The sequence below is a fragment of the Maylandia zebra genome, linkage group LG12 (genome assembly GCF_041146795.1).
Source record: "Maylandia zebra isolate NMK-2024a linkage group LG12, Mzebra_GT3a, whole genome shotgun sequence".
Classification (NCBI taxonomy): Eukaryota; Metazoa; Chordata; class Actinopteri; order Cichliformes; family Cichlidae; genus Maylandia; species Maylandia zebra.
The window spans coordinates 37821086-37835114 of record NC_135178.1 but is presented as its reverse complement, the minus strand read 5'-3'; the positions used below and the strand labels follow the sequence as shown (position 1 = coordinate 37835114).

Here is a 14029-nt window from a genome sequence, read left to right as displayed (position 1 = left end):
TGGAAACAAAAACAAGACTAAAACATGTCGTTCCCATCCACGCCATCGCCAGGAATAAAGGACAAAAATGACTTAAATGAAAGTCGTCCTCCACGTTGGGATTTCCTTCAGTAACAAACGTGCTTCATTAGATTTCCTGGGATCTTAAATAGGAGACGCTGCTTCCTGTTTGACTGACAATCCAAACAAAGTGTTTTCTTACATTTTGTTTGTTGCTTGGTGTAGCTTCACTTCACTAAGAGGGGAACTCGGTGAAGTCAAGTAATATTTAAAGATAAACTTCATACTCATTTACAGACCATTTAGAAACTCGTTGTTTTGGTTCAGCTCTTAAACAGCTTTGTGTTGATGTAATCAGATTACTTTTGTGCGCAGAGAAGAGGAAGCTGGTGGACGTTTTAGTTTTGTTGCACTGAAACACAGCTCATTTCTACCTGTACCTGCTTCTGCTGAAGTGCTCTTGGGCTCGTTCACCTTTCTCTTGGCTGTTTGTACTCGAGTACTTAAAGAGCTCAGCCTGTGTACTGACTCGAGCACGCCACGGGATGCTGTTTGAATGCTCGTGCGTCTGTTTGTGTAGCTCGTCAGGTGTCTGTCACGGTAAATAATGTAGCTGTGTGTCTGTCAAACGCACCTCCAGGTGGAGAGGAGTCACGCCTGCCGCTGCTCAGAGCTGTGCGTGCACGCTTGAAAATTATTTAACAGCTGAGAAGGAACCGAACGGGTTGTTCCGGTTTGCGTCGGCGCTCAAAAGTTTCCTGCTCGAGGAGTTTGAAGCTCCTGAGATCAGCCGTGGATCTGCTCTGGTCAGCGCGGTGAGTGAGGCTCTGTTTAAATGGGAAGCTTTGATTCACAGGAAAGGCTCAGAGTCGGACTCTGAGTACATTTAAAGTGGCTCCTGTTAAAGCTGAAGGATGTCGGAGATTAAAAATAGAATGTGGAGTTTATGAAGCAGAAGTCAAGATTTTATTGACAAACATGGGCTTCGTATTTAGTTTGACCGCACGCAGACGCTCTGCCTTAGAGCGCACAGGTCACGATTTCACAGCTGCTTATTACTCTGCTGCCTTTACTGTAAGTGGGAGAAGTTTTTTATATGATCACTTAAAACTATAATAACTGGTAACACTGTGTGGCAATGGGAACTGTGGGACGTGCCAGCGTGCTGTCAGAGCTGCAGGGCTGAGACTGAAGAAATGTGAGGGTACCTGTGTGTGTGTGTGTGTGTGTGTGTGTGTGTGTGAGGGTACCAGTGTGTGGATTAAAAGAAGTAGTTGTTTGTCATTGAAGCTGTTAGTAGATTAACTCTGGGTTTTATTTTTGTAGATCGATGCACATGGAGCCCTGAGACCTTCAGTCTGTTACTAATGACAGAGCAGTTTTACCTGAACGGGGGGCGGGGTTGGAACATGCAGTGTTGATCACTTTATTTATATTTATTTATTTTACCTTTTGTCATATATGATCAGCTTGCTGAATATCCTGCCTTTGCATGCAGTAGTCATGGAAACGGGTTACCTCAGAGGGCATTGGCTGGGGGAATGTGGCCAGCAGGTAATCGCGTTTATTTGAAGTGGGTATGTTTTCAGTCGCTGAGGTCTGATCCTGAGTGGGTGCTTCTGTGGAGTGTTTTTATCCTGTGTGGTCTGATGTTATAATGAAATGTGTGGTTAAGAGGAGTTCAGCTGAATTATTTCTTTCTTCACTGATTACTTCCAAATACGTTAAATCAGTTTTCTGTTGACCGTGGGCAGAAATGTGACGGGTTCTTGCTTAGCTTGACCTTTGACCCTCTGCTGTCCCACATCAGCCCTGATCCACGGCGCTGCTTTCTGTTGTTCGCCCTTCTGTCTTCACCTTCAGCAGCTGAGCCTTGAGAAACGCGGCCGTGCTGGTTGATGTGCAACCATCTGAAAGGTTTTCCATTGTGTTCAGCTGCCTGGCTCATTAGCTGCGCTTCAGCTGAAGGGCGGAGGGTGTTTACCCACGCCGGCCGACTACGCGCTTCACCTGGAGGCCCAGCGGAGGGGTCGTTCCACCCAAACGGCCTTAAAGTCCTGTTTCCTCTTATAGGACTCGGATCGTTTGGCTGTCATCTGAGGAAGTCGTCTAATCTTAGCCGTGAAACGTAGCTCTCTCTCTGAGGGCTGCTCGGTGCAGGCTCGTGTCTGAGGGCTGCTCGCTCTGTTTGTACCTGCGTCAAGGTGCAGGAAGTTAGAATGAAAGTTGCAGGTAAGCGGCTTCATTATTATGATGGGAGGTGTCACTGTTGTGGTTTGGGTTATTGTTAATATATCTGAAGTGTTTGTGTGTGTGAGAACTCCTGTTTGTGGTTGGTGTGACTCTGGGTCAGCTCTCAGGCCTCCACCTGCAGCTTCACCCTGTGCGAAGCTGCACAAACATGGATTCTGGTTTATTTTTTTAAAGCTTGCACTGAAGAGTGGGTGGAAACTCTGTAAGCACGTAATCATGAAAATGTCAGAGGCTGAGTTTATGTCGATCATTAACTGCAGGAATGTGCAGACTAGACCTTAAAAACCTCACAGGAGGTTTCGTGTCACTCATTTAAAAAAAGGATGAGCAGGTTTTATATTAAAGGCTTTTGCCAAACACGGAAAAATTCAAATTGGAAGAGGAATAAAATCTCTTTAAAAAAATTCTTTGGTTAAATATCTGTTTATACAGACTTAAAGGCACTTGGACCCAAACAGGGCCTCAGTTTATAAAGACTTTCCTTTTTTCTCTCAGCAACACTAAATGTTTGCATAACTTCAGTATTTACCTCAGTATATCATGTTTGGATTATTTGGATTACTGTTTATTTTTATAGGTTATGTTGTTAATTGATTAAACTTCTGATTTATTATGAATGATGTCAGAAATAATCCTTTAAAATAAATTTTTATTTTCAGTTTCATTGCTATTTTATGAATTATCAGGTCATAATTCTGTTCATTCCTGCAGAGTTATTGTTTCGCTTTTTATTATTTATTCCTGTAAGTCTTTTTATCACAGTGTCTTTACTCAGGAAAACATTAACGGATCAAATTTGCAGATATATTGATGTCAATCAGTACTCGCTGATTTTTAAATTGGTGCGTCTTTATTTTATATTTTCTCCTGGAAACAGTTTCATAAAAGCGACCTGTGACCGTTTTAAGGCCTGTAGTGCATTAAAAGCAGGCTGATGCTCTGACTCTAGGATCGATGGCTTCCCCCACAGTGGTGGTGCAAAGCTGAACAGTAAATAGACTCCGCCTCCTTCTCTCCTGCTACTTCCTGCAGGTTTGTGTTCTGGCGGCTCATGGAACAGGACATGTGGGAGATCTTTGGTCAGTCTGTATATTATTCATTTTCCCTTCAGTTAGAATCGTTTGCATGGTCTTGGCAAACAGAAGTTGTGTGTATGTGTTGAAATGCTTACTGAGCTTCATGCTGCTGGAGAGCAGCTGCATGAAACCTTTGCTTTGTGTTCGTTACCTGTTGTCTCAAGTTTCAGTTCATCAGTGTTGGATGTCCAGTCCTTTGAGTCCCATTAGGTGTTAGCAGGCTCAGGCTCATCCATTGTAATCGTAATGTTTTAAATGGGCCAGCCGCCCACAGCTCGATAGTCTGACCTCCTCCACAAACACCTTTTCTTGCTCTCTAGCAGAGGAGCACCCAGGTCTGCCATGACGAGTAATCCTAGCATCCCTTTGATGGTGTGAAGGCGCAGCAGCTCTGCTAGGAGCTCGTTAGCCTGTCTGTGGAGAGCCGGAGGATCAACTGACCAATAAAATGACAGCTTTATGCTCGTCTCTCCTGGAGTTCCCCACCTCTGATTTATTTGATCCATCCTTTCTGACTTTTCTATCCAAGAATTGCTTTCGTGTCCTAAAACAGCAGATTCATTGTATAATATTTTTTATTTTATTTCACCCAATGACCCGAAAGCCGAGCACAGAGCTGAGCAGATCAGACCCAGACACCATCCGAGCAATATCCAGACGTCGTATCGATGCATCTCTAAATGTTAGTGGCCATTTCTTCCACACATTTCTTTTTGTGTGACATGCTGGAGCCAGTTTTAAGTGTGAGGGAGGAGAACAAACATGCCTGCGGTCTATTTGGGTGTTGGAAGGGTCTGTGTGCTCTGCAAAGGCTGCTCTCAATCCTTCGTCTCTGTATCGCGACTATAATAACTCCCCAGGGTGACGGACGGTCGGGACTTAGAGGCTCCGGCCTGATGACACTACGGCGCTGCTTTATTTGGCTGCACACTCTAAACAATGATTTACTTATGATGCAGCTGACTGACAAAGTGACCTTTCACATGTTCCTCACACACATTTTATGGCTGTCGGCTGCATGTCGTCACAGCAGGTGCAGCTGTTGGGTAGATGTGTTTAAATACTTTGTTTGTAACACTTAAATATGCATCGTTACGTTAAACTGTAAGTGACGGTTAGGATTCATAACCAAGAATGTTTTCTGATGATGTTTGTTATTTTTCATGCACCAACGGGAGTAAATGCTTTCCTTTCTGCGCTTCTTGGATGCTTGGTTAAACTCTGACTTTGCTGGGAAATGTTTCTGGTGTTTGCTGGAGGTCTCAGCTCGGTCCTGGCTGATGTTCAGCGCCTTTAGCTCCAGTATAAACGTTCTCCAGAGGCCTGGTAATGAACTCATTTGATTCAGGTGTGTTGACCCAGGGTGAGATCTAAAACCTGCAGGACACCGGCCCTTGAGGCCTGGACTTCCTACCCCTATTCCTGAGGTATGCGGCCTCACCGACCCTGATAATCGAGTAAGACAGAGTATATTGTAAAAGTCTTAGATTGTCCTCGACTCTGTTACCACTGCGGGGCTGAGCTCTTGATCTCTAGCTGTCAGAGTCACGTGTTCAGTGTAAAGGTCAAAGGTTTCAGCTGTATCGAACCTCGTCTACATCTGTGCTCCTCGAGACCTGACCCCCCCCCCGGCCTACTGACTCCAGTTTTCGTCTTATATTTGCAGCTTCTTATAAGATGACAACGGCTCTTTTGTTTTGTTGCTCATAATGTGTCCATTGATGATGATGAGCAGGCGACTGCACACAGGACCTCTGTGCTTCGAAATGTCAGGATGCAAACACACCTGTGAAGGAGCGGAGGCCGGCCGGGCTTCAGCTCCCACAAAGACACGCTTAACAAAAGGTCAAAATACGTGCACTCACACTTCACATATTTCAAGTTACACTGGAGGTCAGAAAGCCAGCGCTCTGTTCTCATGTGAACTTTAAAAAGGAACCAGTCTGACCGCTGGGACAAAGTGACCTCCTTTACTGACACTTTTTAATCTTTGAAAGGTTGCCTTGTGTTGTTTCTCACTAATTGTTGCTCACCTGTGTGCGTCACTAACGGTATTCCTTTGTGTTCTGTCTCAGGTTGCAGGTTGCATGGTAATCTGGACTTGCTGCATGGCAGTTGCATGACGGCACTGAGTCTTGTTGTTGGACTGAGAGCACGCAGCTGCACCCATGGCTCAAACCGTGCACGTGAACGGCAATGGCCCAGGTAACGTGTGTGAGTGTGAGTGTGAGATTCTTGCAGGGATGTCTTTGACCTTATTTCATTGCAGAGCAGTTTGAGGGAGACGCTGGGTAAATGCGTCCCTGCATGTCTAAAGGTTACAGGCTGCCTCCGTGACTAAGATGTGCTCTCTGGGCGTTGGTGGGCAGGGGTACAATGGGACTGAAGTGGGATTAGGGGTCCAGTTTCAAGCTTAAGTCATGCTGGTATATTTAAGGTCTTGGCTCCGGCTCTTTAGACACAAACACCATGAGTTGCAAGAAGTAATTTTAGTCAAGTCATCCAGTAACTTTTCAGACCTCGAGACAAGAGTTTAACATCTTCACACGCTGTTTGTGCAAACTTGTATTCAAACATTCAAACACTGAACAGCCTCTAACAGCTGTGTGAGTAAGTGTGAGCTCACATGCACTGTGGTGGGTGTTTCAACATATCAGCAGAGGGTCCCTATGATCAAAAGTTTGTTTTTATTTTCCTTTACTCTTGGCTCTGTATGACGTCAGGAAGAACATGATAATAATAATGGAGTGGATTTATATAGCGCTTTTCTAGACACCCAAAGCGCTTTACAATTCCACTATTCATTCACTCTCACATTCACACACTGGTGGAGGCAGCTACAGGTGTAGCCACAGCTGCCCTGGGGCAGACTGACAGAAGCGAGGTTGCCATATCGCGCCATCGGCCCCTCTGGCCAACACCAGTAGGCAAGTAGGGTAAAGTGTCTTGCCCAAGGACACAGCGACCAGGACAGAGAGCCCGGGGATCGAACCGGCGACCTTCCGGTTGCAGATGCAATTCCCAATCCCCTGAGCCACGGTCGCCCCCAATGAGGCGAGCGTGCACGTGTCCACCATCCAGCTGAGTATGCTAGGCTATCACCAGCTTCTGAAAGAGGGTGCTGTTAAAACAGCGCTATTATTTGTTTTATTTTTTTCTGTTGACTGCTTCTATTAGCTCATCATTATTAGCAAACTTACTCGTGGACAAATAAATAAATCGCCCAACCTTATTCCACAGTATATTTTTAATGAATAATCATAATCTTGGCTCGAACCAGATTCAGTGATATCTGAAGCACAAAGGGCAAAGAGTTCTGACGGAGAGAGAATTTTGGCACTTCAGTATGAAAACACACACACACACACACGTGTGCGCTCTCATTCCTGTGTAGACTAACGGGAGAGCGTGAAGCTTCTTGCTTCCAAATCCCTGCTGGAATGTGCAGCATGCAGGTCGGGTGCTTCAGGAGCGCCGTCCTGAGTGTCAGTCTGCCATCACCACTCCACTCTGCTTGTGTTTCTCAACATGATAAAGTCTGAGCTTCAGTGGCCACATCGACAATAAGTTTGTCCCGAGGAACCCTCAGACCGCTGAACTCCTCGTCGTACAAATAGCCTCTCTGTCGTGTTGGTGGTCAGCAGGCAGACGCGGTGAAAGAATGCAGAGCAGATGGTGATATTTAACCTTTTATTGTAGAGGTGGGTGATGTGCTTTGGGAAGAATGTCGATCTGTGATCCAGGGCTGCTCAATCATGGTAAAAAATTACAACTGATACGTGGAAAATGTTGCACTTGTTGAATTTTGAGAAGGATTTGTTGTTCCTCACCAGACTTCCTGTTTTCAGCCTGTCTTATCATCTTGGCTCGAGCTGAACTAAAGCAGCTACAGTGTGAAGGGGGGAGTCTGAGCTATCAGAGGAGGTGAAAGTGCAGACTTACAAAAATCTACAAAACCAAAACACAAAACAAACAGTTGAAAAGCTGCATGTTTTCAACTGTTTGAAGAATTGTAACCAAAGTCATTGAACAGCGTAATATTTAAACTGGAGTGCTGCATGCATCTTACATATCTGAAGCTCGAGAATGAAGCTTCTCTCAGATTGGAATAAATGCCAGATGTGGGACGCCTCAGCGCATTGAGCAACAAACCATTAAGCACATTTCTTCCAAACAAAACCTCAGCAGACTTTAATGCGACTCCAGCACTGTTTGCAGGACTGATCCCACAGTCTTAAAATACTTCTCCTCAAAAATGTTGGCCTGATTTATTTTAGACCAGTGGGGAGTGAAAACACTCAGGATGTGATCATTTTATATTCTGCACAAAGCTGACATCGGGCAGTGTGAAGTGTTACTCCTGAAACTCAGATCCTGGTCCAGCCCCGGGTTGTCTCTCGGAGCAGACCATTATGGGTCTGACTGGTCTTCAGTGGCACCGGTCGGCACGGGGACACCGCGGTGGCCATCAGGCCAGTGAGGCCACTCCCTGCAGCTCCTGTAAACCCACAGAAGTGGTTTTGTTTCAGTAGCAGTAATGGACCCAGCTGCCCTTTTAAACCTCTCCCATGGTAGCTTTCAGTCACTTTCCTGTTTGTGTAAGAGCTTCGAGTTGATAATGATGTGAGCCGGAGGGGGCGGGACGCTGCGTCTTTGTAAATGTTGTTTGTTTCTCTCTCTGGAGCTGGCTGCTCCAGACCCGTACTGTCTTTACACAACAGCACTGATGTGCCAAGTGTGGTCGTGTCTCTCTGAGCATTAATCACTTCATTGTTGTCATCTGCATGCGCCTCCACAGTCAAGCAGCACAGTGCAGTGATTCAGATTCCTCTCACTCATAAGTTGCATCAGTTAATGCGTTTGCAGTCAGGAAGCTTCCCTCGTATCTTTAAAAGACACAAATCCAGTCCTAAATCTTAATGAGCAGAATCCTGTTTAATGTGCAGAGTTTCATATGAATTTATCTCATTTCCAAGTTATGATGGCAGGTTCATCTGTCACCCTTTTGTTTCCTTTAAAGGTTTGTCTGTGACTGCAGCTCCAGAAGCAAAGGCAGTCGCATACATTTGTTACTCTTTTGCACCAAGAAGTGAGAAACCAGCCACACTAGATCAGCCAAATTATTACGTACACTTCAATGAGTCTCCTGCTGAAAATGGTGTTTCAGTAGTTTTATGAAATGTACACGAGCACCAAGGAGGCGACTGAAGGTTCTCAGTCATCCAGGTCATCGTAGTCGAAGGAGCTTGGAAAGAAAAGCGTCTGGACTTTAAGTTTCCCTGAAGACGTTTCATCCGAGAAGCTTCTTCAGTTCTAAGGTCAAATGGTGGAGCGTCCCTGTGAGGGTCATGGACCCCCTATTGATCCTCTACCTAATCACACGAGCCGAGGTGTGAATACGGGTGTGGGTCACAATCAGCCAGGGTTTCAGGTGAAACCTTGTGAAATTGATCATTGTGAAACCCAACCCCACCCTATCGTCTGATTTACTGGGGTCAGATGGCCCAGGATGTGAGTGGGCATTAAGGGAAAGGATCTCAAAACTGGATCATAGATGGCAGACAGTTGGTGTCGTAAGCCCCACCCTCTGTTCAAAGATGGTCATTCACAGTAGACCTAGATGGCTTCTTTCACTCCTCTTTCAAAGGAGGAGGTCCAAGGAGGTGGCTGTGCCGAGCCTTCCTGAGCCTCGTTCCGTTTGATGGCACTTCCTGTTAAAAGGGAGTTCTTCCTTTCAGCTCTTCCCGTGTTCTGCTCAGAGGATCGTTTGATTGTTGGGATTTTCTCTCATAGATTACAAAGTTTCCTAAACTTGAATTAAAAATAAAATGTAACCATGACGTTAAACTGTGACATTCATTCATAAGTTTACACCCAAACCGATGGTCCCACCAGCTAATTATGAAACGCTGGTATGTTTAACTCACTAAACCAAAGATGTGTGTAGTAAACACATCTGTGCCTCAGTGAAAACATGTTACTGAATATATCTGGAGAAGTATTTAACAAAAACACAAACCCGTTAACTCCGACCGTCTCGTAGCCATACAAACTGAAACTGGATCATCACATTTACGTGTCGGTTGACTTGAAGCAGCCCGCACACTGTCGTTGATGTTTTTCTTGACCATCTATGAGAAAATCCAGAGAGGGGCACATTTTTTCAAAGTGCCTCAGTGTTTGCAGAGGAAGCCCAAACATTTCCCTCGGTCTGCATCATCATTGTTGAATTTGGCAGCTGCGTCTGGCGCGACCCCGCGAGTTCCTGGAAGAAGCCCACAGTCGAGCGGACCGGCCTGCGTGCAGCTAATGTGCAGCTTTAATGGACTCTTTGTGTTTTTGTCTTGTTCTGGGTTCAGATGAGGACGGACGCGTCTTGCCTTTGTTGTGTTGAACTGCTGCAGCGTTGATCAAACGTTGGCTCTATTTTTCTTGGGAGTAATTAGGCTCACGGGCAGAGCCAGGAAATACCAGGCTCCGTGTGTGTCTGTGTGTTACTCATGTTGTGGGGACCGAATTCAAGTCCTCATAAGGAAAAGTGCAAAACTTTGGTATGAAGCTCATTTTGAGCAAACTCGAGTGTTTCGTCTTCTGAAGGGGTAAAATCAGAGCTGTTTCTGTGCCGTCGGGCGGGTGGAGGCTGCTCCACCCAGGCGCTTGCATCATGTTTGGCTCTCACAGCTATGCCGGAGCACAGCCCTGCACTTCCAATGAGTTTGCAAGTTTTTCTCTGCACATCCTGAACAGCCTGAACAGTTCACTTTCACTTCTTTCAAGCATTTCACGAGTCTTTCAGTGTTTCTCCTGGATGCTGTTGGTAGTGATGGTTGTGTTAAAGGTTAATTATTGCAAAATCAACGTTATAGACAGACTGTGTGGACACATGCTTGGAATTGGGCTGCAGTCTTTTCTTTGCTCACAGTGTAGGTAAACAAACAGACGACAGGCAACGCTGACAAACTCAACATCACAGACGATAATGGCACGTGTAGCACATAAGTGCACTGGTGCAAAGATGTTGGGATAAATTATGGAGTTATAAGGGTTTGATAATGTTACACATGTATACAGTAAGCGCACAAGGACTCGACTATATAGCATGCTTTGATTTGGCAGCAGGTATGGGGGCTGTTTAAGTACAGACACTATGTGAGTGTCTAAGTGTTGGTCAGAGCGACGGCCTGAGGAAAGAAACTGGATACGACTGGAACGGGTCATGTGACGGGTGTGCTGTGACGTTACCTGCTCGTTTCCTCCAGCTCCAGGCCTCGAGCGCCGGTGTCCTGCAGGCTTTAGCTGTTTTTGACCCAACACAGCTGATTAAATGGCTGAATTACCTCCTCAACATGCCTGGAGTTTCCCACCCCTGCTGCAGGGCGTTTAGTCTCTTTGCAACCACAGGTTCCGCCTCCTGGTGGCCATTAATTAATTAGGTCAGTACCTGTGCACACAGGTGAGCTACAAACCTGAAGACTCCAGCCTCATCGTGCGGCTGGGCTCCATCCCAGACCATTATCTGCACGGCTTCCTGCCACCCTGTCTCCACTTTCCTGTCTGATAAAGGCCAAAAAAATACAGGTTAAAGGCACACTTCACTTTTCAGACCCAGAAGCAGCGTGTGCATACTGGATACTGGTAAATATGTACACGTGAGGTACCAACAGTGAAACGGGTGTTCCCAAACAAGTTTGTTTTCTTTGTTATTTCAGGACTTTTTGGAGCGTCACTAAAGATCTTAGAACACTGGAGACTCGATCCCTTTTGAGCAGGAACTTAAATTGAACGTGAGCTGTTGGGCAGAACCGATAAGATTAAAATCTAAATAAAAGGGCAGTTTGCTCAGATCTGAACACTCCAGTGTTTTCTTCTGTGGATGTCGGCGTCTCTCAGATATTCACAAGGCCCAGTGCTTTGTAGTTGGGCCTAAACTCATTTTGTCTACCATCACTAACGAGCAGTTCACTCATTTATCCTAATATCCCCGGATCGCCCCACGCGTGGGTCGTAATGTTGTTGTCTTGGACCACACCTAAGTGCACATGTTATCAGATCATAACAGCTTTAACTCCAGGCCGGTCGTACACATTTAAAACATGTAGTTAAAGATTACTGACACCCTAACTGTCCACAGACTGATGAGGAACTGTGCTCTAAGGTGAGATGTAACCTTCTGTAACTGGTAATTAAAGTGTGTGTGTGTGTGTGTGTGTGTGTAAAAGCAGGTAGTTTGGCTTGAATTTCTCTGGTTAACAAACAGCTGGCAGACACATTTAGCCCAGTAGCCTCATTTATTCAGCGTCTGATGGCGCTGTGGAATTAAAAGGCTTTCGTCAGCTCTAAATTTAAACTTTTACAGAGCCGCTGTAAAATAAGCACGGCCCCGCTTGTATATTTTTCTTCAGAGCGTCAACATCGGGGCCCGAGCCGGCCTGCAGTCCCATATTTTAAGAGCAAACACGGAGAGCTTGAGCGGCGTGAATGAATGAAGGCTGGACATTTTCAGCAGCTGATTGGAGAAGCAGAGAAAAGCTCAGACACAGTTCGGGGTGTTTTACGTGGCTCACGTGTCTGTGGACATGGAAACGACTGAAACGTGTTACCGACGGTGCGTGCTGCTGAGTTTGGCTGCAGAGGGACGTGTGAGGAACTGGTGTTTGACTCTGAAGCAAGTTTCTGTTTGAGCTGCGAGTCCTCATTGTGGCCTGTGAGCTTGTACATATGGCTCACCTTAGATAATTAGGCAGAAATATTTGAATATCTGAGGGAAGTGGAACAGAGCCGGGAACTGTGTGGTCAAAACTAAAACTCTGCTCCGCTGGACGACTTTGACTAAAAGAGGCATTTTTGTTTATTCTGTCTTTTATTAATACACGGTGCACATGCTCATAGCTGTATTTGGTCTTAATGTCCTTGGATGGGTAAGAAAAAAACATGTATCCCCCTGAAACTAAACGATTAAAAACCAGCTGTTTATACTGGAGCTCAGCTTATTAATGGTTTGAGTTCAGAGACGATTAGACTTTCTGTAAAAAGTGTCAGATGATTATCACCTGAGGAAACGGCTTATCTTCATCAGCTGATTAAAGCACTTTTGGACCCTCAAATAATGATTTCAGTTGTTTGTATGTTTGTTCTGCACTTGGAAGCAGAGCGTTAAACCCACCTGGTCACAGCTGAAAGAACGAGGCTGAAATTCCCACACGAACAGGCTGAGCTGTGAGCTTTGGAGCAAGAGCAGAAAATGAGGTGGAAAAGAGAGGAAGTATGATGAGTCCCTAAATTTGCTAAATTAAAAACTCGTACAGCAGCACTGTTTCCTCACAGCAAGAAGGTCGATTCCACCATCAGGCCGGATACACTAAACGACAGTAATGTGGTGTTTTAACATCCAGGATGTTCAGGGGAAAATGAGAAAATAATTTTATGACCAAATTGTAACCAGAAATGTGCTTTTCTCTCTCCTCTCATTGGCTGCTGAGGCAGGTAAAGAGGGAAGTTTGCAGGTCCTGTTTTCGAGGGCTTGGTCACACTGGTGCAGCTCAGTTTGGGGAACAGAATAATGCCTCCTTTTCATGGCTGTGCAAACGGCTTTAGGCAGGGCTGAAGACGTGGTCTGTAAGAAGGGAGATGAAGTCCAGCAGCCTCGCTGTGCTAACTGTCATGTGACCCCTCAGACTGACGAACTCACAGCTGCTAGCTGCAGCAGACGCCCGGGCTCTTCTCGCTGTCCTGCTGCCCGACCCCATCAGTTGTCAGCTGATGAGGTCATCGCTCAGCTGTTCGGAGTGTCCGTGCCACAGAGCCGCCCGTCAAATGCGACACGGCCGGTTGGCGCTCGTGCCACAGGGGGACTCCTCCAAACCAGACAGCACAAGACCGTGACTGTGCGCTCAGAATATTTATACCAGGGGGAAAAACGGGACGTGACTCTCAGGGCAGCAGAAAACAGCCGGGGCTTTGTCTGCAGACGGAGCTGACAGACGCTCGACTCACAAAAACAAAAAATCAGAAAACACGAGGAAACTGGCTTTTTCCCCCCCAAACAACTGTCAGGAGTGCAGACTAGTTTAAAATTGTGACACAGCATGATTTAAATAAAGTCTTTACCTTACAGCATAAAGCGCCTTGAAGCGACTGCTGCTGTGATTTGGTGCCATAGAAATGGAATTGAACTGGAATCCATGCAGTGTTATCATCACAGGCTGAACACTGAGGGGGTAGATTTAGCCGTGCACGGACCAGGTCACTCCGTGTGTGTGTGTGTGTACGTGCACTCAGGTGTTTCCCCTCAGTTTTCTTTACCTGGTAGAAAAACGAAGGTAACTTCTGAAAATAAAGGCGTGGACACAAACTGACTGTAAGTCACGGATGAGTCTTTGTATCATGGAGCATAGACCAGTGTAAAAGTGTGACTGGTGTCAAGAACAGACTGTTATTGTTGTGGGTTCACCTCCCCTCCATGCATAACAGGACTCTTATTTAGGAAGGGAAGCGCCCGGCTCTAGCCTCACACGATTGGAGGAAGCAGCTGTCCAATGGTGCACCAGAGCAGCGCTGCGTGTAGTTTACACCAATAGTGGAGCTTTTTATGTCCCGTGTGGAGAGAGGATTATGAAAGCGAGCACAGAGTGAGGAGAAGGCGTAGTTGCGATCCCAGCACAGAGCCGTGAATGTGAAGCCGAGAGGAGCAGAGGAGGAAA

At 46.0% G+C, this 14029-nt stretch overlaps 1 protein-coding gene across 3 annotated transcripts in view; it reads left to right on the top strand.

Moving 5' to 3' along the window:
- The window catches only part of kank1a (KN motif and ankyrin repeat domains 1a), a 49730-nt gene that overhangs the window by 22718 nt on the left and 12983 nt on the right, over positions 1 to 14029 (top strand). For 2 of the 3 annotated variants that reach the window (XM_076891214.1, XM_076891215.1), the window contains exon 2: positions 5405 to 5534. In XM_076891214.1, coding sequence (XP_076747329.1) covers positions 5498 to 5534 — 37 coding nt within the window. In that variant the 5' untranslated portion in view covers positions 5405 to 5497. Of the gene's footprint in view, positions 1 to 2167; positions 2233 to 3285; positions 3333 to 5404; positions 5535 to 14029 lie in introns of those variants that run through there. The other variant, XM_076891216.1, reaches the window with a different exon arrangement.